The 24,695-nt window shown below is 40.4% G+C and overlaps 1 protein-coding gene across 5 annotated transcripts in view; it reads left to right on the top strand.

Moving 5' to 3' along the window:
* The window catches only part of AOAH (acyloxyacyl hydrolase), a 180,343-nt gene that overhangs the window by 105,901 nt on the left and 49,747 nt on the right, over nucleotides 1-24,695 (top strand). For all 5 annotated transcript variants that reach the window (XM_070511887.1, XM_014840719.3, XM_070511882.1 and 2 more), the window contains 2 exons: nucleotides 1,408-1,499; nucleotides 19,734-19,816. In XM_070511887.1, the coding sequence (XP_070367988.1) occupies nucleotides 1,408-1,499; nucleotides 19,734-19,816 (175 nt within the window). The remainder of the gene's footprint in view (nucleotides 1-1,407; nucleotides 1,500-19,733; nucleotides 19,817-24,695) is intronic.

Genomic DNA, 24,695 nt, shown 5'->3' with positions numbered 1-24,695 from the left:
AAGGGAACATTGGCTTTCAGAGTTTTTATCCAAACGAGGATTCCCAGGTAAAATACAGGACAGCCAGTTAAATATGAATTTCAGATAAACAATGAATAGTTTTTAGTGTTAAGTGTGTTCCAAACATTGTATGAGACATACTTAAACTAAAAATTATTCCTTGTTTACCTGAAATTCAATTCTTTTCATATTTATTTTTTAACTGTGGTAAAATACACATAACATAAAATTTACCACCCTACCCATTTTTAAATGTACAGTTCAGTAGCACTAAGTATATTCACATTGTTGTGCAACCAATCTCCAGAAGTTTTTCATCTTGCAAAACTGAAACTCTACACCCATTAAACAGCAATTCCTTGTTCTCCCCTCCCCTCAGCCCCTGGCAACCACCTTCTTATTTTCTGTTTCTATGAGTTTGTCAACACTACTCATATAAGTGAAATCATCCAGTATTTTTCTTTTTTGTGACTGGCTTATTTCACTTAGCATGATGTCCTTTATCCATGTTGTAGCATGTATCATGATTTCCTTCCTTTTTAAGGCTGAATAATATTCTATTGTATGTATATACCACATTTTGTTTATTGAAACTCAAATTTATCAAGGCATCCTTTATTTTTATTTGCTAAATCTGGCAACCTTATTCCAAACACATTAGTCTAGATAAGCTTTATCTAGAAATTAGACCAAAGGAAGGGTTTATCCCAGAGGTCATTTATAAAAGGAGCGATAAGGGTACGTAAGTCGCAACATTTTTCTTTTGTGATTTGGCACAAGCCATAGAAATGCAGTTCAGATGAATCCTAATTTTGTTAACACTTCGCGTCAGCAGTTCTTGAACCAGAGTGTGTGCAAGAGTTTCAGGGGGTCTGTGAACCCCTTGAAATCATAGGCCATATTTGAGTATACATGCATTATTGTGAGGAAAGAAAATATAATTAGATTTTTAAAGGTGCCTGAGACCGCTAAGGAGGTCAGGATGCACCATGTTATTGACTAAGGGCACAGCTTTGAACTTAGGGAAGGCATTTCAAGCAATTGATTTTGTGAATACCTAAACTAAAATATGGAGAAAATCGCAGTGAATTTGAAAGACTGGAAAGCTTACCCATCTACTGAAGCGTCCCTTTCAAATGAGGAATGAGTATGAGCTGTCATGCTTTTTGCGTCTTTCACAGAAGCTGAATGGAAGCCAGTTCATGAGTGCTGCTGATCTTTGTGAATTTTCTGACAAGGGTGAAAGCTAAGAGGGCTATGCTTTAAATGCCAAAGGCGTTTTAAGAGAGAGATTAAGAAAGAGAATGAGAGAGACAGACAGAGAACAATACCTAGGCAAAGGATGATCTTACTACATGTAGAAAACAAATGACAATTTTGATAAATAGCACTTTATTTTTTCTTTAGAAATCCTTCGTTAATTTACCAACAGCTATTACGGATGAGCTCAACTGGCCCCAACTCTCTGGCATTACTGGATTCCTGAACTCCACTAGTGGGTATGTATGTTTGCACATCCTCAAACATTTCAATATTTCTCTGTAAGAAAAGAACAGGAGATGGGGCTTGCTCCAAAGACATTGAAATGAGAATTGTTAGGAATTGCTTAGAGAACATGAGTAACATACAGCAAACTCACTACTAACACAGAGTCCATGATGCAGTGGGATATAATGCAAACTGTATTTTATCAGTGCTGCCAGGGAGGGAGTATTCTTGCTGCAGGGCCCCTAGAGTTGACCTCTGATAGAAAATACTCAAACACATCACTGAATTTTTCTGATTCAAGGGACGAAGAAATTTAGTAATTGTTTACTCTCAGAAAGTAATATTTACAAAGGTAATGGCTAAAATTAATTGCCAAGTCTCAGGGTCCTGGAATCATTCTGGCTTTAATGCTGTGGATTTGAAGGCAGAGACAATGCGTGGCGCATCTGAGTGACATACAAACGTAATTTGCTGTGTGTGATTGGGTGTTGGCTCAGGGCTTGGGAACAGCCATTTCTAGTTTTAGCACCTCATATTTGTAATTTATTCAAGGATATTGCATACCATGAATAATTTATTTGATTATCTTCTTTACTCGTTCATTTAAAAAATACTTATTGAATCTTACCACCTAATCAGGTAAAGTTGCTATAGATGCTATAGATTTAAAGGTAAATAAGGCTTGTCCCATCTCTGCAGTCAGTTACAATCAAGTAAGGCAGATGAGACAAATGTACAAATAATGATAATATAAGATAGATGTGCCAGAAGACAACTCTCAACCCAGAACTGCAGAGTTCATTGGAGGAAGAATTCATGGAGATGGTCAATAGCCACCTCCTTTTGGGGTGTTAGGCGAGGGGCCCAAACTCTAAAGGATTTAGGAGATTGGGGTGATTAAAGAGGTAGAGAAGAAGCTTGGAAGATAACCAACCTTCAGGAAATCATACTCATGTTTATGCAGGAATCATTTCTGAATATAAGGAGATGCGTTTTCAAGTTCAGGTGTAGATTTTCAAGTTTAATCATGTAAAAAATATTAAGCTCATCCTGTCATTAGTAAAACAATACTAACAGTGTCAATAACAGAGATAGTGACAGGTCACCTTCAAGAGGCATTCTCTATATGCCAAGCACAGCACCCAGTGTTATACGTGCAGATTTTCTCATTTCATCTCCTTGCAAGGTAGGTGGTATTATTTTCTGCATTTCACGGTTGAGGAATCTAAGGGTTAATTAGATAGTTAAGAAACTTGAGTAAGGTCACACATTAATAAGAAGTGGTGGCATCTGTCATCATGGAACCTTGTGTCATATTGCACCAGAGATATGGTAATTTGGTAAACAAGGGCCCTCCTAGACCACAACTCCCAATGCGTATATGCTGTTTTTATTCCACCTGGCTCTACCTGGAACATGGCTCCATTTAGCCATTGTCCCTTTGTTTGAGAGTGTAACTATGCGATGGGGAAATGACTAAGAACCAATGAAGCCCTCCCCGTGTGGAGATGTGGCATGTATTGTTTCAGATGTCGATCATGTGCCTAGTATTCTTTCCTATGGTCCCCAAACTCCCAGCAGTCAGGGGCCCTTTGAGTCCCCTCCTCAGCCCCTCTTTCCTCAGCTGCAGTTGCTATTGCCTTTGTCACCTGGAACATGTCCAGAGATAGCCTGGCTAAAGCAGCTTTCCAGAAGAGTCTTGTTTATCTCCCCACTGTCAACATTGGAATTGAGAAAATAATATTTAGGTGCCCTCCACCCGGTCCAGCTATCTAAATATAAAAATACCTGGAAATTTCTCTCAATCCAGGCTTTTATGACAATAACAAAAAGAATTAGTTATGAACACGAAGTGGACACAGTTTACTGTTTTAATGGAAGCTTAAATTTACAGATGAATCCTATAAAACTCAGCCACCTTTCTACCTAAAGCCACATTAAGTTGCCTTAGAGAAAAGACCATTCTGATGTTTAAAATGAATTGCCAAATAGTTTAAATCTTCACTGGAGTCACACAAAGAAAGAAAGAGGAATCCATCCAGCAGGCCCAGATAAACTGGTGAAAACTTGCTTCCTCATCTCTTTCCACTTACAGCTGACACTCACCAATAATTGTCCCACATCTCCTAAATCGAAAACTAGAGTCTCCCAAGAACTCCACCCCAGTTTAGCTCCTGCTCCCAAGCAGACTCTGTTCACTTGTTTTTAGTTTTTTTTTGGTGGGTTTAAGGGCAAGCCAGTGTCCCTCCTCCTTTCTGCATCTGTTCTGTCCTCAGATCAGGGGGTTACTCTCTCATCAATGTGAAATCTCACCAGCCCTCCAATCCTATAGACGTTTCCACCCATCATCCTATGAGAGCCCAGCAGGCAGGCAGATCTGCCTTAGAAGAAACGCAGTGGGCTGAGAGGAAAAGGAAAAGTTGGGAGTCTTCAGACACAAGTGGTTTATAATTCTTATAAGGGCTATGCAGAGAGATTCTGACATAAGGATCTATGATTTCCGTCTAAGGAGGTGCGCACTGCAGCTGGCCGTTCACCTCCCCTGCACGGGCTTCTCTCTCTATACATCTGGTTTCCTCTCTCAGAGTGCTCTTGTTGCCACCTGTTTCTGTGTGGGGGGCCTGTGTTCTCTGCCACTCAGCTGGAATGGGAAGAAAATATTCAACTCCTTTTGACAGAAAGAGAAATTCTCTGTCTGGAATCTGAGTTGCAATGGATCCCCCCATTAAGCAGGAACGTAGCAGCACGACACTCCTTGTGTGTCACCATTTGGTATGTTCCTCATAGCAGTAGCTCCTGTTAAACTGTCTCATATACTTTCACGTAAACTATACCTGCAGATAATCTATGCTACACCAATCTCCTCCTTAAAGGCATAGAGAGTTATAAAGTGTGTAAAAGATGATTAAAGAGAGATTAGCATATGATGGAGGTCCTTTTCTGGTTGAGTCAGGAAAAAGAAAAGAATATTGACCTAGAAGGAGCATTTATGCAAGATATGGGCAGCTTCCACAGGCATTTTGAGCAAATGTCACTTTGAGTCCAAATGCTTATCAAGATGGGCTGGAATTTATGAATTTCTCCATTCAACTGAATCTCTAGAATGTGCTTCTTATTATCTGTGACCAGCCTCAAGCTTTGGGTATTAACAGTGTTCCTCAGAAAATCTACCTCTGAAAGCAAAAAGATGCAGTTTGGGAGAGAAGATGGTTGCTTTCCTCTCCTTCTTCCATTATATACTTCGCTCCCTCAAAATCTAGTATCTCCTCTGTGAAATGGATGGAATTCTAACTGAAATTATGTGCATGCATTACAAGACAAACATAACCCCTTAGTTTTAAGAATCTTTGTGTCTTTTAGTTGAGTTGACATTAACAAAATCTGTTCTCTTGACTCTCGGGCTCCAGAAAATTCAAAAGGCAATATCTCTTAAAACTCAGACAGCAATTGAGTGGGTCAAAGGCAAAAAGAAAAAAAACCTCCGTGAGGTTGGTAGCTTAGGGGCTGGGAGCCTGGCCATAGGGAGAACTATACCTGAACGTGGGAAGAAAAAAGTATTTTTAAAAGATTAAAAATAGCACTTCGTGTTCAGATCACCTTCAAAACAATTTAATGGAACAGGAAAATCCTATTTAAGTTTAAAAAGCCAAGGCCCAGTAACACATGTAGAGGAATGGGAAACAATACCAAAACTTCAGGAAGGAAGGACTTCTTGTTTAAAAGCAATATCTAAAATTTGAGCGCCCCATGAGTCAGTGTGGTGGAGTAGGAGACTGTGTTTGCAGGTAGAAGCGTCCTGGTTCTCTGCAACCCGCAGTGGAACATTTAGCATCCCTGGACCTCATTTATATGATGGAGTTGAGTGGCTCCAGGTGATCTCTGAAGTTCTCTCCAATGTTCAAGTTTAGTGGTTGTAGGGAGACACGATGTTAAGTCCACATCCACATTATGATGCTACTTGATTTAGAAGCATAGGAGGAAACTGTTGGGGAGAGATGCCCCTGCTTCTCCCCACCAAATATGCTTTTCCCCACCCCTTAACTAGCTGTGTCTTGAGATAAGACATGGCTAATTTTATGGATCAGATCCTGAAACGTTCTAGGAACCATGGTTCACCAGGGCCAGAGTTACAGTGCAATAAAGGTCAAGCTCGTGCATAGTAAGCCCCGCATTGTGTGATATGGGTGCTTGACAAACTATCCATTAAAATGGTACTCTGGTATTGTCCTCTATGTGTTACTGCTTCCTCCAAGAAAACCCCAGAGAGGGAAACAGGTGACTCCAAATCCTTAACAAAAATAACCACCTGAACCCAACCACATCTTACCTGAGCCTTTATGGTTGTCATCCCCTTCTTCTTAAAGGGGAGCCAGGAGTCGGTCCAGTCAATGGAGTTCTGCAGGCTGGGGCTAAATAATAGAGAGCTTCTTCAAGGCTCGGGGGCTGGGAGGAAAAACAGGGCAGCAATTATAGCTTTTAAAAAAAAGTAAGTAAGGGGGCCAGCCCCGTGGCCGAGTGGTTAAGTTCGCACGCTCCGCTGCGGTGGCCCAGGGTTTGGATCCTGGGCACGGACATGGCACTGCTCGTCAGGTCACATTGAAGCAGCATCCCACGTGCCACAACTAGAACGACTAAGATATACAACTATGTTGTGGGGGGTTTGGGGCGATAAAGCAGGAAAAAAAAAAAATTGGCAACAGTTGTTAGCTCAGGTGCCAATCTTTACAAAAAAAAGTAAGTAAGAAGCTGAAGTTAGCCACAAAAGATAATGAAAGCCAAAAGACCCAAAAGCAATTATCAAAGTTACCATATCAAGCTGGAGAGAGAAGAGTGAGATGAGGTCAACATAAGTGGGCACAAACTGGATGGAATTTTCTGGAGTAAATGTTGCTCCCTGTGCCTCTGGCTTAAATTTGCTATATTGGGCCAGAGATGTAGCAAACCCTTAGAAACGAATACATAAAGCCATTGTTACAAGAGGCACAGTCATGCTATTCAAGGACATTTAAACACACGTCTTTGTTTGGTGAGAAGTGTCCTAGAATCAAAGGTTGAAAGGTTATCTATCCTCTCCCACCCAATAGACATTATAAGAGAGAACAATTTTGAAAAGCAGTGTATAACTCCAAACCGTGTCACCTGGGGCATTAAAACAGAAAATTAGAGAGAAGGGCTTTGCAGCTAAGATTTGCTAACCTAATTTCATGTTTAAAAAAAAGATATGTAAGTTCTAAACACTAATGGGCTTAATAACCTTATTAAATCCATTATTCAAAAATTACATGTGATATAATTGCAAATGATTAGCCATCTTATAATTATACTTTGCAAAGCAAATAATTATCCAGAGAACTGGTCACTTGAAGTTGGATGAGACTGACTGGAAATGTAGCCCCTAGCGCCACTTCTCCAAGGGGGGGTCCATGGGTCCCTGAGGGGGTGGAGAGTCTCTAAGATGCCTTACAGGGGTCCACAGGGTAAAAACTATTTTCACAACAATGCTAAAACAGGACTTGCTTTTGCACCATGTAGCCATTTGTACTAATTTGTGCAAAAGCAATGGTGGGTAAAACTGCTGCCATTTGAGCATGAATCAAAGGAGTGGCGCCAAACTATATTGGCAGTCACTGTGGTCTTCACCTCCACACACTCCTGGCTTTCAAAAAAAGGGAAATATCTTCTCTTTAAAATGTTGCCGGGGGCCGGCCCTGTGGCTGAGTGGTTAAGTTCGAGCGCTCCGCTTCTGCGGCCCAGGGTTTCGCTGGTTCAGATCCTAGGTGTGGACATGGAACCGCTCATCAGGCCATGCTGAGGCAGCGTCCCACAAAGCACAACCAGGAGAACCACAACTACAATATACAACTATGTACTGGGGGGCTTTGGGGAGAAGAAGGGAAAAACAAAGTTTGGCAACAGATGTTAGCTTAGGTGCCGATCTTTAAAAAAAACATGTTGCCTATGAAGCAGAAAAGTTATTAATTGTATTAAATTAAATACATGATTTTTAAATAATTTCATCTGATGAAATGGGAAGTATGCATAAAGCACTTTTGCTGCATAACAAGATATGATGGTTGCCCTTGGGTGAGTGAGTTGAGAGCTAAATTAGTCAGTTTTTCATGGAACATCATTTTTATTGAAAAAGACTGGAAACAAACTATGGTCATTCAGAATTGGATATATGGCAGATATTTTATCTAAAATGAGTGAAGGGAGCTTGCTCTTTCAAAGAAAACAATAGCATTGCTTGGTAATCATAAAATTTGAGATTTCAAAGAAAAATTTAAATTTTGGAAAACTTATATCTTCTACTATAAATTTGACAGCTTCCTAATATTCAAAGACATTTCTAATGAGATACGTGGTACTAGCAACAAATATGTTTTTTTAATGTTAAATTATAAAATGTATCTACATGTGGAATATCTGCATAACTCATTGAACCGATATTTCCTAAGTGACCAGTGTATGATATATAAAATCATACCTGGGTAAAAGATCCATTCAAAGGACAAGATAGACCAATGCATTTTAATGTAAGAGGTGTAAAAATTTCATTGATATAATTTCAGAATCCACAATGCAGCTAATCAATCTTTAAGAAACTACAACTTGTCATGTTTTGGTATAGAATCTAAGAAGGCTATCTGAAGTTATCTAAAAAGGATATTAAAATGCTACTTCCTTTTCCAACTACACGTATGTTTAAGACCAGATTTTCTTCATATACTTCCACCAAAACAACATATCACAACACACTGAATGCAGAAGCAGAGACGAGAACCAAGCTGTCTTCTATTAAGCCAGAAATTAAAGAGATTTGCAAAATGATAAAAGGATGCCAATTTTCTCACTAATTGAGGTGTTGGAAAAAATATATATTTTTCATAAAAAATGTTATTTATGTTAACATGTAATGAGTTTATTATCTTGAATTAATAATTAAATGTTCTTTCAAATTTCTAAGTTTTAATTTCTAATATATAAATATTGACAGCTATAACTCACATAAACACAGGCTCTCTGAGTTCCTCAGTAATTTTAAGAGTGTAAAGCAGTCCTGAGAGCAAAAAAATGAGAATTTTTCTTCCAGAGAGTGAGTGTGACAAAGAAATTTGGCTGAGGACAGACGCAGGGGGATGCCAACATTTAGAGGTTTGGAAAGAGAAGACAGAGAAGGAACAGCCCTCAAAGGAGGGAGAAAACTGGAAGGATTTAGCATCCTGGAGGCCAAGTGAAGAAAGTGTTTCCAGAGGAGAAGTGACCAGCAGCCAAATGCTGCTAGAGGCACAGAAGTTGAGAGCTGAGAAAGACCAGTTGGTGTGCAGGGCAGTGATCATGGGGACACTTTGACCAGAAACGTTTCAGTGGGGTGGAGATGGAAGCTGGGTTGGAGAGCATGGTTTCAGGAGGTGATGAAGTAAATGCAGGTGAGCATAAACAACTCCTTTAACAAGTTTTACTATTAAAGGCAGCAGAGAAATGGGGTGGATAGCTGGTGGGGAACAAAGATCAGGGAGACATTGTTTTGTTTGGGGTTTTTTTTTGAGGAAGATTAGCCCTGAGCTAGCATCTGCTGCCAATCCTCCTCTTTTTGCTGAGGAAGACTGGCCCTGAGCTAACATCCATGCCTATCTTCCTCTACCTTATATGTGGGATGCCTACCCCAGCATGGTGTGCCAAGCGGTGCCATGTCTGCACCCGGGATCCAAACTGGGGAACCCCGGGCCGCCAAAGTGGAACATGCACACTTAACTGCTGAGCCAGCAGGCCGCCCCAGGGAGACAGTTTTAGATGAGAAATCCTACAGTATGCTTGTAGTGATAGGAAGATCCCAAAGAGAGAGAAAGGTGGATGAAAGAAGGAAGAAGATCTTAGAGACGGCGAGAAGGAGTGGAATGCAGGTGCTTGGAGGCAGTGCCCTTGGGCAGGAAGGACCATCTGTAGATACTGTGGCTCTGAGCCAAAGGACTCTTCCTGCCATGTACTGACAAGTCTCTCCATCTGCAGTGACTTCCCCTTGACCCTACTAACTTTTAAATTTGCATTTTTTAATTATTTACTCAAAACATGAAGGTATTTTCATTTTACAAAAAAATACTGAGATATGTAAAGTAAGAAGTCAAAGCTCTCCCCCGATGTCACTCCCTTTCCCAGAAGAAAGCCTTGTTATCAGTTTTGTATGGTTTTGTCCAGACCCTTTATAAGAGATTGCATGTGTATATTTGTACATAAAAAATAAACCCTTTGTTGGGATTTTCCCATAAATGACATCATACTCTGCATAGCAGACTATAAATTAATGCTTTGCCCTAACAATACTCCTTAAAGCACTTTCCATTCTTGTGCAGTTCTGTGTAGTATTTCATAGTATGGTTGTTTTATTCTCCTATTGATGGGCAGGCAACTTCATTCCAAATCCTCATTATTCCCAATAATGCTGTAGTGAAAATTCTATAGTTCTCATTAAAAATAAGTGTGAAGATTTCTGTAGAAAAAAATGCCGGATCAGAATGTATACATTTTTAATTTTTTATAATCCCTCCAAAAGGGATATACCACTTCATATTCCCACAAATAGTGTATGAGAATACTTGTTTCCCCACACCCTTGCCAATATTGGATATTTTCTGTCTTCTTAATTTTTTCCAATCTAACACAAATATTATATTGTTGTTTTGATGTGTAACCCCATGATTACTAGTGAGTTTGAGCATCTTTTCATAGGCATCTACCCCCATATTTGTCTTATCTAGTTACCCTCCATTCAGGCTTCACCTCCCACCACTCACAGGTCAGTTCCTTAGACAGCCTCTTCACAGTAACCCCCATTTGATTGGGTGATTTCTCCTGTGCTCCTATTTTGTTCCTTCAATACCAATGTCACCTCACTTGTCATAACTGTCTACTCCTTGTCTCCCCACTCTACCCACCCCATACCAGACTCTAAGCCTCTCGGGGGCAGGAATCAGCCTTGACTTCGCTCCATAGCCCAAGCCCCTGGCACATTATGTGGCCCCACAATAAGTACTCAATAGAAGAATTACTAAGAAGTTCATAATGAGATCACTTCACATTTGTAGAGTGCTTTATAATCTACAAACCTCCTTCCCTTGCATTTTCTCAGATTGCCTAAATCAAATCAGATTTGCAGGAATTAACATTTCCAGGAAAATGCTAGGGACAAGGGAGGAGGAGGATAAACAGCACAAATTGAATCACCAGCTGCATGACGTGATGTGGATAAAAATAAACCAGTGTAACTTAAGCTCTCGGACTTTTAGGTGTGCCCTGTAATAAATGTTCTACAAGAAATTAGCAAAGTTCATTAAAATGTTAAAACAACTGCAAGTCAACAAAGTGGAGAAAATAAATTTAAAGTAAAATTATCAATTCAGCAGCCAAGTAGAAAGAATAAAACAAAGCAGAGACCTGCTAACAAGCGAATTTGGTTGATAATAGGTAAATCAAGCCTCGATGTGAATTTTTGCCCAGAATAATATTTTTTTGCAATCTAGATTGGTCAAAGTAAGTGAACAACCTCCAGATTTCTCTAGTAGAATTCTTGTAGCCAACTGAACCTGAGATTTTTAGGTCATCTCAGTGCTCAAATACAGATCACAGAGATAATTCATCAATATTCCTCAAAAACTTTTCTGGGAAACACTAGTTCCAGAAGATGTTAAACGGGTATTACACACGTTTCTTAAAAAATTCCTACGTCAAGTAAGTTTTGGAAATGATGGTTTAAATATAGGGAAATAAGTTTATTCAGTGTAAGTCTTATCAGAGCTTTTAATAAGCCAAAAAGCTTTGTATATCTCCAAAGCATAATGTGAAACATTTTCTAGACTTCTTTGACCACAGAACTATGTAGAATCTGTGTGTGTGCTTTATAAGATACATCTCAAGAAACTAGTGTTTCAGAGAGCATCCTTTGAGAAATGCTGTTTAGATTATTAAAACAATCTTCTATGTCACAACTGATTTTTTCAGATTTATAAGCATCCACAGCCTTAAATCTCTCAGTTTTGTCACAGTTTAATATTTACCCTGGTACAGTAGCCTAGAATCAAACCTGAGACTGAGAAAAGCCAGGATGGAGAGAGTTTTAACTGCTCCAAGCTCAGAGAAGGGCGGAGGAAGGAGTCTTAGTGGGATGTTAACCTAGCAGGCAAGAAGCCTTGCCTGAGTACAGCAGCTCATGAATTATTGAACACAATGCCTATGAAGTCTATTTCCTTGTACTATTTTGCTGCTCCAAATTCCAAATCTATCCTGCTGTCTTGCTAATCTTTTCATGTCTGAACTCCTAGGACCTCCTCTATAGTCATCCTCACCCCTGCACACACCCCTGCATAATTAGCCCATTGCCAGTCTCTCCGAATACACAATGAGTCATGTTCTGCATGTTTATCTCTCTCAGGCTGAAATCTTGGTTGTTCTGTGATGCAGTGAATTAGGGGTTACACAGGGCTCTGGGATGTGCTAGTATCAAAGAACTAGAAGGTATTTTAAAACTTCTTTAATCCATCTCACTGGCCCCAAGCTGGCCTGACTTCCATCTACATCAGAAAGAAAACTATCCACCATTTTATTCAAACTTCCTAGCAGTAAAGGTCCCTGGATAAAGGCTATCTAGTCTCTAAATTATTCAAGTTTACCCTAATCCTCTCCCCTGGCCCAACCCTTCACATCAAATGTTACCATTTATCCTTCACCGACCCTGCTGCTAGCCTTCCGAGCCCCAGTCTTTTGTGTGACTTATTCCCTAAAATTCAACTTCATAGGGCCTCAGAATTTATACCCTAATTAATGGTGCCATTTTTTTTTTTTTTGAGGAAGATTAGCCCTGAGCTAACTACTGCCAATCCTCCTCTTTTTGCCGAAAAAGACTGGCCCTGAGCTAACATCCATGCCCATCTTCCTCTGCTTTATACGTGGGACGCCTACCACAGCATGGCTTTTTGCCAAGTAGTGCCATGTCCACACCCAGGATCCCAACCGGCGAACCCAGGGCCGCCGAAGCGGAATGTGGAAACTTAACCACTGCACCACCCAGCCGGCCCCCTAGTGGTGCCTTTGGAGAGCATCCAAAATAGCCTTGGAAACTTCACCAGGACCTGATACGTCATTGTGGGTTGAATGGTATCATACTTGGTTGGTCCCAAAAACCTGACATGCTAAGCCCTTGGGAAACTTTTGTTCCCTCCATCCGAGCAGATTCTGCTTTGAGTCATCATAGGAGGTGATACTTTTTTCAGTTTTAAGTCAACCCCTTTAATTTTTCTACATTATTCTTGAGGCTCTTTCTTGATTTTACTTTGTTTTGTTTTTTTTCAGTCATAGTGAAATGGATTGGGGGTGGGGGGGTCATTAGAAGACTCTCAGAGAAAGTGGGTTTTTTGGTGTTACCTGAGCCCACGTTGGGAAAAGCAACTAGGAGGCATTCTGTCTGAGATTTACCTATTTTGAATTTTGGTGTTAGAATCAAAATTGTGTGTCCTCACATGAAATGGCTGTACTTTCTGGACCCTGCAGTAGATGGAGCTGATAAAATCCGAAATTTAATATGATATACTTCCAAGCCGGCTTCCCATGTTGAGGACACCAATACCTTAGGCACTGGGGAAGATCTGGGAAAGAGAACTTTCAAGTCTCCTCCTCTGCACACTTCAAATTATAGGACTGAAGCAATCACCTCTTCTACTAGCCCACTGGACTGGTTTTTGATGCACCATAGAGGAAAAAGGGAGAAACAACGATCGCACAGAGAAACTTGAGCCCAAATAGAGACAGGTGGCGGGGGGGAGGGGGGGGGGGGGGCAAGAGAAGGATTCAAAACAGTCATCACAGTTCACCTTACTATGCATAGTATCCTCAGTTTATCCTATTAATTCAAGTTCAAGTGACCTTGTACATAGATAACTTTCTATTAAGCAATTTCCTCAATTTGTAGGCATCTCAAATATTGTATTACAGGCTTCTGAAAATATTGTATTGATTCCTCTGTCTTCTCAGGATTCCTGAGCACTCCATGAGAAATTCAATTCCTAGAATTTATAAGACAGATTATGTATTTGGGGTGGGGATGAAAGAAAACAGTATCTTTGATTATGTGAAATACTTTCCAGTGCTTAATACAAAACCTTACCCCAAAATTGTAGATACTATTTCTGGTCAGAAAGATTAATGAAACTATTTGCCTATTGGTAAAGATTTCTATATTCTTGTAATGAAAGATGCAACTAAGTGTATCTATAGTATTGATATCCACACTATTTGTTCTCCATGAGCAGGTCATGAGCAAAACAATATTTCAGTACATAAACTCCATTTTTAGAATTATCAAAAATACATTTATGGATAAATATTGGTAAAAATTACTTTCCCAAAGGAAAACAACCCCTCTTTATTGACTGTGAAATTATTTGAGTATTGAATTCAGATCTAATGTCCATTTCCCATCTGCTTTTTCAAGATATAGGAAAGTAGTCAAGGCAGAGGGTGTAAATGATGCAGTGTATAAAGTATTCATTTCAGGCTTCTGGGTAAGATAGCAGATTGAGCAAAGCATTTACTTCTCTCCCTTGAGAAACCACACTAAAATGACAGTAAATGAATCTGTCCACAAGCACAAAGAGAACAGGAAGAGCCAACAGCCATAAAATCTTGGAAGCCAGAAAGCAGCAGGATAAGTGGTAACTGACTTAGTCTATTCAGGAAAGCTGCCTCCTAAGCTAGTAGGAGGAAATGCCAAGAAGCAACCCAGTCTACACTGCAGAACCTCCAAAAGACTTGAGAATTGGCTGCATATGGTAGCTCTAAAAATGGAGATGAGGCTAAAAACGGAAATATTGGTTGAAAGATTGCTGAAGAAGCAGTTAGATCTTCAGATCTCTTCCCAACTCCACACAGGTGGGCAGCTGCCCCTCCCTTACTGTGGTGTGAGACTAGAGGTTTGTTCTCTGGAGATGCTAAAATCAAGGGCTTCTGTACTGGGAGACAACAGACCTAATGAGGAGAGGAGCACCTTGCTAAAATACATACATGCTGAATGCTGAGGATCACCCACTCGCAGCCCCAGAGTGCTGGCAGCCTGGCTGGAGACGAGAGGATCCTTCCCTGGGGAATCTGCACAGCCCAAGAGGAAAGCCCCAAAGACACTAACAGCAGGAGTTCCCTGAGAAAGGCCCAGCGAGCCCACCCCACAGTGAGGACCACAGTCAGCAAGCCACACCCAGGGGCCGACTTTCCAATCAGCTTTTGAGTTTTCAACCAGTTTACACTTTTAAATATAAGCCAACAATGCAAGATCGCCAGACATCTGAAAGAAGCCTCGAATGTGAAGGACAACACAAAGACAAAGAGAAATACAACTGCAAGAAAGCAGAGACTATGCTCTAAGGGGAAAAACGTATTTAACTCTAATTAACAGCCTACTTATAAAAATAACTAACATTAATATCTTCAAAAAGATAAGAAAGATATTACATTCATGAAATGAAAACATCATACTAAAATTAAAGAAATATTCAGAGAACAAAAAGGATCACTTGGAAATTATACTAGTGATATAAGATGATTTTCATGGAAAGGTTGAAAGATTATGTTGAGGATATCATCCAGAAAATAGAGCAAAAGATAAAGAAATGGAAAATAGGAGAGAAAAACTAGGAAATTTAGAAGACCAGTCCAGGTAACCCAATATCCAAATAAGTTCTAAGAAAGTTCTAAGATCTAAGAAAAGAAGTTCTAAGAAAAAAAGAAAGGAAGAAATCATCAGTGAAATAACTCGAGAACATCTCTCAGAACTGAGTGACATGAATTGCCAGGTTGAAAGGGTCCACAAATGTCTGACACTATGAATGAAAATAGAACCGCTCCAGGCCTGTCATCATGACATTTCAGAACACTTGGAACAGATGCCACTATAGGCTTTCAAAGGATCGAGGCACAGAACAGCTTCAGACAACAACATTGGGAGGCAAGAGCCAGTGGATGAATTCCTTCAAACTTCTGAGGGAAGATGATTTTAACCTAGAATTCTATACCCATCTGTTCTGGTTATCTAGTGTTGTATCACAAAGTACTAGAAAATTTAGTGGCTTAAAACAACAACGATTTTTATTCTCTCTCACAATTTGAGGGATCAGGAATTCAGGCAGAGCTTGGCTGGCCAATTCCTCCTCTCCACGTGACACTGACTGTGGTTATTCGATGGTATTCACCTAGTGGCTGGGCTGCAGGGTCCAAAATGACTTCACTCCCATAACTGGTGCCTGGGAAGGGGTGACTAGAAGGTGGGTTTAGCTGGGTCCCTCTTCCTTTCTGGGTGGGGCCCCTTTTTTTTAACATCCTTTAACTTTTGAGCAGTTTTAGGTTTACCGAAGAACTGAGCAGAAATTACAGAGTTCCGATGTATCCCCTCATCTCCTCCCAGATTTCCCCTATTATTAACATCTTGCATGAGTGTGGTGCATTTGTTATGAAGGAAAAGCCAATATTGATACATTATTCTTAACTAAAGTCTATAGTATACATTAGGGTTCACTCTTTGTGTTGTATATTTTATGGGTTTTGAAAATGCGTAATGACATGTATCTACCGTTTTAGTATCATACAGATTAGTTTCACTGCCCTAAAAGCCTTCTGTACTCCACTTATTAATCCCCCCACCATGCCCCCTGCCGCCTCCTCAAACTCCTAGAAACCACTGATCTTTTTGCCGTCTCCATGGTTTTGACTTTTCTAGAATGCCATATAGTTAGAATCACACAGTATGTAGCCTTCTCAGATTGGCTTTTTTCACTTAGGAATATGTATTTAAGGTTCTTGTATGTCTTTTCACAGATTGATAGCTGATTTCCTTTCATTGCTGAATAACAACCCATTGTATGGATGTACCACAGTTTGTTTATCCATTCACCTATTGAAGGGCATTTTGGGTGCTTCTGTGGCAGGGCCTTTATACATAGCGTCTCCAGCAAGGTAGTCAGACTTCTTTCATGATGGATCAGGGCCCCAAGAGACCAAAGTTGCCAGGTATGTCAAAAGCAAGGCCAGAACTAGCATTGGGTCACTTCCACCATACCCTATTGGTCAAAGAAGTCACAGGACAGCCAAGATTTAAGGGTAGGGGTGTCAAAGATAATGAGGCCATCTTTAACCCACCATATCAGTCAACGAGAGGCAAAGTCTGATGATCCTAGAGGCTCATTTCCTCCTTCCTATGTGTAGCTGAGCAAGAAGTTGATTCCTCATGTTTGAGACTCCTCTTGTTTAACAAAATGATTGCTTATACCAGAAATCTATTATTATTATTACACAGTGACTTATAAGTACCAGAACCCACTTTCCTTAAAAATATGTAGGGTGTCCTGGATGTGTCTAGTCTAGCTTTTTCCTCTCTAAGACATCTCTTTGAAATAATGAGAGTTAAGAGACCAAATGAACACTGCTACTTCTCTAGTTGAAGTTTTTCCTTAACAAGTCCTATTAACCCTCTTTATGTTTCTAATTATAGTGCAAACTGTGTTTCTGGGCCCATTTTACACCTCACCAGCAACACCTCACCACATTACACCTCACCAAGTCAAAAAATAAAAAGATTTTCAGATATACACATGCTAAAAAAAAGTGACTTCCCACACAGCCTTCAAAATTTATTTAAAAGTATTCCCCATCAAAAACAAGAAAAATGTGGTCTTCCAGGATATAGGAGGTCTAACAAGCCTGAAAGAGGTAAAGAGAATCCCCAGGAGGATGAAGAAGGGAGCTCCCAGGATATCTGCTGTGCACCAGGGTGAGGACAACAAGTCGAGAGGAAGCAGGTCAAGAAGTTCCTGGAGAGACTTCCACCAAAAGATGAAATTAATAAACTATCTGGTACATCGGAGCATATTGAAAGGAGATCAAACAACTGTAAAAGATTTGAGGGTGAATTGACGATAAATAGTTAGATAATTAAGCAAAGAAACCAGACACAGCTACTAACTCCAGGGAGATAAAAGAGTTGTGAAGGGAAGAAAAAGAAATCATAGATCATTTGTAACTAGCTAAATCCAGATAGTGGGAAGTGAGTAGATAATGCCAAAGACTAAAAATCAAGATGTGGCCTTGAAAGTATACTGTTTAGAGATAAGGAAGAAAACACCCAAAGACTCAGTCAATTAAGGTTGAAATTATTTGCCTCTGGGAACAGAGAAATGGGAGGGGTGTGGGATAGTATGGGATTGCTGTTTATCACTACAAGCCTTATAGACATAAATAGCTAAACTGTTTGGTTCTAGAAGGCTCACCACCTTAAGTCGTTCACCTTTTCAGTGAGGCTTGCTCTGATCACTCTAATACAAGTTTCTCTGCTTCTCTTTTTTTCATAGCACTTATCACCTTCTATCATCCTCTATAATTTGCTTATTCATGACATGTAGTGCTTTTTCCTGCTAGAATGTCAACAATACAGGGGCAGGAGTCTTTGTCTTTTTCATTTACCAATATGACCCAGGTGCCTAGAACAGTGCCTGGAACATAGTAAGGTTCAATAAACATCACTCAAGTAAAATGAATTTGATTTTCTAAACTATGTGCATAGGTAGCTTTGATTTTAAAAAGTAAAGTAGGGCCAGCCCCATGGCCAAGTGGTTAAGTTGACGCTCGCTGCTTCGGTGGCCCAGGATTTCCCCGGTTCGAATCCTGGGCGCCAACATGGCACCACTCATCAGGCCATGCTGAGGCGGCATTCCACATGCCACAACTAGAAGCACCTATAACTAAAATACACAACTATGTACCAACCGGCTTTGGGGAGAAAAAGGAAAAATAAAATCTTTAAAAAAAAAAAGTAAAATAAATCATTCACCTCAAAACTCCACCACAAAGCAAAAATTCCATACTTAAACTATTGCTCAGACATCTTGGTCTTCTATGAAGAAATACTATCATTAGTTTTCTCAGACTTCAAAAAGAATATTACTGTTAGTACATTCCAAGTGCCCAAACCTGGTACACACTTACCTTTCTGAAGCACTCAAGCAGTTGGCAAGTACGATAATACAATCAGTGAGAGTTACATAACACTTAAAAATAAATGGTGATTTACGTAAGGTTGTGAGATAGGAAGTTATTATGATGAAGAGAAGATACATCTGAGGAGTAAGTGAATACTTCTGAGTTTAATTATTATTCATTCCTTTATACCTGGTCTTATTTCAAAAAGGATTTTAGGAAGCCTATAAAAGTATAGAGAATATAACATTAAATTACATTTAAATTAAATTAAAGCTTAGCAAAAGACGATAGAAAATCAAAGATATGACAAAGAGGAGCCAAGAAAATGACTGAAAATATGTGCAGTTATAGCCGGATACTGGTCACAAATTTGTCTCTAAACTTTGAGTCCATTAGTATTAGATTCAGCCACAAGTGGCAGAGAGGCTCAACATATAGATGGTTTAAATAAGAGAAGACGTGAGTTTATTTCTCTTACACATGAACGTTCAGAGATGTGCAGTTCAGGTCTGAGATGGGAGCTCAATGCCACTGGTCTTCAGGGATCTAGGGTCCTTCCAGCTCACCCCAGTTCCCACATAGAACTTACCCCTATAGTCCAAGATGGTAGCATTCCTCTTGTGGGCAGCAGAATGGAGACAGGGGACAAAGAAGGAGCAAGAGTCACCTGCCAATTGTTTCCTAAGAAACATTCCTAGAAATTGTCACTTCCATCTCATTGTCCAGAACTTAGTGAAGTGCCACTCTTAGCTGCAAGGGAAGCTGAGTAAAGCAGTCATCATTCTGGGCAGACATATGTCCTACTAAAACTTCTATTAAAATGGACGAAGGGGATAAATGGATCTGAACAGCTAGAGCATCTGCCATGGCTTCATAGCAACGGAAAGAAGAAAGGGAACATGGTCAGGTTCAAAACAACAGAGCTGATAAAGAGGACCAATTGCTCAAGAGACGTACAGCAGCTCTTTGTGAAAAGATTAGAAAGGGATGACTCTAGAGGTCTTCATTAAAAAAAAGTTTGATCTCACCACTTTGACTCAACCCATTTTGTAGGCCTGTTTCTTGTAACAACTCTTAATAATGCATTGACAGTTTGGAGAAAACATGTCTGCAGATATTTGATTTTCTGAGTTTGTCTTCACCACGTTTTTAAAAATCATAATAAAAACAGGATTCTTTCAACTTCATCATGTGAATGTCCTGACATTAAATATACACATATATATTTGTTTCAGAATTACAGAAGACTCTATTTACCTTCGTTTACGGAAAAGAAACCGCTGCAATCACAGGGACTACCAGAATATTTCAAAAAATGGTATGTAGCTTTCCACCGAAGTCTTCACCAATGTGCCTTTAATGACTGGTTTTATTTTATAAGTACCACAAAAGCTGAGAATTAGCTAACAAGGACCACAGACTGTTTCTCTTTCCAACACCACTGCCCTTTCTGAGAGAGGGGCCCTGGGCTTAGAGCCTCTTACCCACAGCAAAAGAGAACAAGAACAAGATGCAGTCAAGGCATAGACCCAAGAAGCAGGTCAGTCATCCAAGAGGAAAGTTCTAGAATGGCCAAGGTTCAGGGCACTCAAGGCTCAGGAGGCGAGATCTGAGTGAGCATTAGCAGAACAAGTGCTGAGCAAAATCAAAGTCATTCATTGCAAAGGCTCTGCTCTCCCCTATAGTGCAGTTTCCCACATTTCTACCGGGGTCAGAGTTTTAAGAAAAATAGCTAAGTGTTTGTGAGTGAAATCCCCAAAGCATTAAGGAAAGGGAAGTTTTCAAAGTGTTATCATTTTGTAGGACTGTTTCTTGCAACAACTCTTAATAATGCATTGACAATTGCATTGGAAGTCATTCCGGTCGCCATCAGCTTCCCATGTTTCCCAAGACATCTGTGTCTTCTGGGCTTACTTCTTACCTGGATGGTTCTCACCTCCCACCTGGGACCCAGATGCAGTCCATTGCCACAAGATTGCAGTGAAGCTTCTGATTGATAAACCATGGCCTGGCTAGTGCCTAATGATTTTCCAAGTAATGTTTTGTGACACCAGAATGCAGAAATGGCAAACACTTTATGTGTGTGTTGCCAGTCCATCTTTCTAAGTCTGGGGAAGATATTACTGATCAACCTTGGCACTCTTGTCTGCTACACTCAGATTCCACCTAAGAAATGCTCCTAACAGAGCACACCTGACAGTCATCATCGACAGATTAGACTTGGCACATAAAGTTAAACTTATTTGCCATCCCTGTGCCACCTCTAATTAACAAGACTGCTGAGGAATTTTCCAGGCAGTACAAGCTTTACCTAAATATATGACCTACAAATAATGTATTTCTTATATATTCTACACAGAATAAATATTCTATTCCAAGAACTATATAATTTCTTTACTAATAAAATAATAGCTGATATTCATTGAGCTCTTACCCACTGCTAAGAACACTTTATGTATAATATTTCAGCTAATCCTTTCAACAAACTGTAAGGCAAGTATTATTATATTTCTTCAGTTCCAAGATACCACTGATTGTAATAACTCTGGGGAGTGTTAAGGGAGAAAAAAGGAAGGAAAAATTACACTGTACACATTGACTGCAGCACTCAACCCAATATCAAATGTGTTAAAATATATTTCTCAGAATTGAGGAATTATAATGATATCCACACTGTTACAGCTGAGAAAACAGAGGCATAGAGAGACCAAGAACCTTGTCCCAGATCATAGAAATAGCAAGTTGCAGAGCTGGAATTCATACCCAGTTTGTCTCACTCTACTCAAACACCAACAAAGGTAATACAGTCACTAGTCTGTGATCAGAGATGATCTACAGAGAGAGATTGGCCTCACCTCTCTGCATGTGAACACAACCAACAGATCATTGGAAAATTATCATCAAACCCGGCGGAGAATCATCGTAGACACAAAGTGGCTATTGGCCCCTTTTTGTACTTTCTCTTTTCCTTCAGTGAGATATTCAAACAGCTCTCATGCTGTCAAAAGCTCTCTGTCAATGTAGACTGTAAAAAACAAAGAACAAAACACCAGTGTGGAATATTATGCAGCTCTAGAAAATGATGGTGAAAAGTCCATATATTTTTATTTAGGAGGACAAAACGCTTCCAAAAGAAAAATCAGGATATAAAATTGGATAGTAGAGTTTAATCTACTGTATTTTATAAAATAAAAGACAAAACTAGCTGTACATAAGAAGATTGGTAGAAAATATGCCAAAATCATTATGTTTGATAGATTATGGATGATTGCTTTTTTCTTTTATTTTTACTTTTCTGTTTCCCAAAGATTTTACTTTTATATAGAAATAACCTTAGGAAAAAAAACTCTAGAAAGAAACTGAATCTAAGAACAGTAAAGTCTTACCCAACATCCCAGAGCCGAGGGTACCAGGTTAGGGTGAGGAAAAAGCAATAGGATTCTGCCAGGACCGCCGACCATCAGCTGCTCTCTCTGTGTGCCTACAACACAGTGTTTCTCTCTCTCACAAGACCCAGACATGTCAACTCAACATCACTTTCTACCCACAATGTATACAGCAATCTCTTGTAAAATCAAAAAGACCAAAGTAAGATACTCCAAACAGTACCCTTTTTAGTAGATATTTCTCCTTTTGTGGTATGCTGTCTTGACAGCATTCCTTTAAAATTCAGTTTGTGGAGATAAAAAGGGAAAAAGAAGATGGGAGGAGAGTCTAATCATGAACAAACATGCACGTACAAATTTGATGGAGACCTGGGCTTCTGTCAGATTTTTGTCTAATGAATAGATGTGGGCGGGGGGTGGGGGGGATTCTTTCTTTCCTGTTTTTAAAATTTGCAACCCTTAGAAATACATAGAGTGTATATTTTGTCTAATAGAACTTCTCTGAAGATGTATCTTTATTCTTCTAAGGATGTAATTCTAAAAGGTTTTTTTTTTTTTTTAAGTTTCTCATAGTTACTCATAATTCAATGTTCTGGTTTTATTCTCTGGCCCTTCTTCCTAGTTCCTCTTGCTTTTCCTCACTCTGGATTTTCTTTTAATATGCAGCATGTAACCTGACCACACGCCCCAAGTTATTTCAATTACTCCCCAAGGTTTTTATTAGATATAGGAAAAGTCAGCTTTCTACATCCTGCATATTTATGGCTACACATTTTTCAGAACCAGCAAGAAAGAGTTGAATGGAATATTAAAGAGTTTTTTAAAAATTGTAGGGTAAGAATTAAAGAAACAGCTCCTATTTTTCTCTTGAGGTTTATGTACAAGATCTCAAAAATTCTGTAGATACCTCTATCATAAACCATTGCCACTGATTATAAAGCATTTTAAATTATAAAATATTGAAGTCATCTTTAATTTGGTTTACTGATTCTCTGGCATGGACGGTGAGGCACGGCAAGGCTCCTGCTAAATCTTCTTACAGTTAGCAAAGAAGATGCTTGGCAGTGGCTCTTACACATTCCAACCTGCCAATCAGCCCCGGTGAGGGGGGCCAGTGCCTGAAGGAGGAAGGTTCAAAACTCAACATCACCTCACAGAACACACCTCACAGGTGCTCCTCACAGAACATCACCTTCCTGCCCGGAGATGAGAAGTGAGGCCAAAGAGCAGATATCTTCCCTTCCTTGTTGCTTTGTAAAATATCCTTCTTTCCTCACAGTATAAAATAGCAGGCTGGTTTTGAATTCAGGCCCTGGAATTGGTGTGTAACTTGGACAAATCATTTAATTTTTCTAGGCTGTTTCTGCATCTATAAAATAGGGGTCATGGTTCAATGAGCACAATTGCCAAAGGCAACCCCGGGACCTCATTCTGGGTTGCCAAGACAACAAGCCAGCTCCAGGGAGCCATCTTCACCCCACCCTCCGGGGGAGAGGCTGCACCCAGACTCAGTGGGATGGTGGGATGATGTAAGTTTGCCCTTTCTCCCATAAAGTCGATTCCTTAAAATACATCACATGATATTGTGGAATTCCTCACGAAGGCCGGATGGGGCCCACTTTGCCCAGTAGGGATAATAACCAGTCCACACCTGAACTTCATGGGGCTACTGTAAGGATGAATGGGAAAAATGCAGTGCTTCCTAAATGTCCACCATCATTGCTAACACCACCTACCAACTGTTCTACTATTTACTCAGCATTTAAAAAAATCAGTCACTTTTTCAATGGAAATGGTTTTTTTAAGGAAATAAGCAGATTTGGAAAAAAAATTTAAAAGACACATGCCCATGATGGGAAGGCCTGCGGCTCTAAGAGTTTGAGGGCAGAAAGAGGGGCATCTAGGGTTGGGTCTCCAAGCCCCTAGGGACAGGAGCAGGCAGGAAGGTAATGGGGATGGGTGAGGAGCAGTGGACCCAACCTGGAGAATCGGAAAGAAGGGAGGTCTTGGAGGGAAAACCTGGGCAGGAGGAGGAGCGGGAAGTGATGGAAACTGGTAGTTGGCAGGTCTGAAATTGACAGAGGGGAGCTGGGTGAGGGATACAGGAAAAATGAGTGTCACTGCAGAGGGAGCCCTGGGGAATGGGACATGGGTGCAGCCTGGGAAGCGGACTCAGGGCTCCCCTTGCAAGGCTGGAGGAAATGTAAGATGAGAGCAGGATTAAGTTGGAGGGGAGTAAGAGCTGAGGGTGGGGGAGATGAGGACTCTGAGGATGGGTGGGGCAAGGGATGGAAGCTATAGGGTGGAAGGGACTGGAGAACAAGCTCTGGCTGGTTGAGTGGGAGTTCTAGAACATGCTGGAAGGAGGAGAAGCAGATGAGAGGTTTCACCTCTCTAGCAAAGATGATCACCCCTCAGAGACTAGAACTTTAAGCATGGATGCCAGCCGATATCCAGCTAGGGACGCCAGCGTGGCAAACATGGACCCCGAAACCACCTCCGATACCTGTGCTGCATGTTCCACTCTCTCGGACCTCGGCTTTGGGCCTCAGGGCCTCATGCTCAGTGCAGACTCAGTGAATATTAGCTTTTATTCAGCCCTCACTGTCCGTGCCTGACCTTGTTCTCCCCTCGCTCACATGCCCAGCAGAGCCCCTCACTGTCCCGTTACACAAGCCTCTGTTCCTGCCTCTGCTGGGCACTTTCCTCGGCTTGTAGCTGATTTATTCGCTTTGAGTCTGGCTTCCCAGTCTCACCATGCTCCAGCACTGACCGCAGCATCTGCTGCACATGGTGGGGACTTGTCAACCC

Source organism: Equus asinus, chromosome 1 (genome assembly GCF_041296235.1).
Source record: "Equus asinus isolate D_3611 breed Donkey chromosome 1, EquAss-T2T_v2, whole genome shotgun sequence".
Lineage (NCBI taxonomy): Eukaryota > Metazoa > Chordata > Mammalia > Perissodactyla > Equidae > Equus > Equus asinus.
Note: the sequence above shows the minus strand (reverse complement) of the source record. Positions and strands in the feature narration are given on the sequence as shown.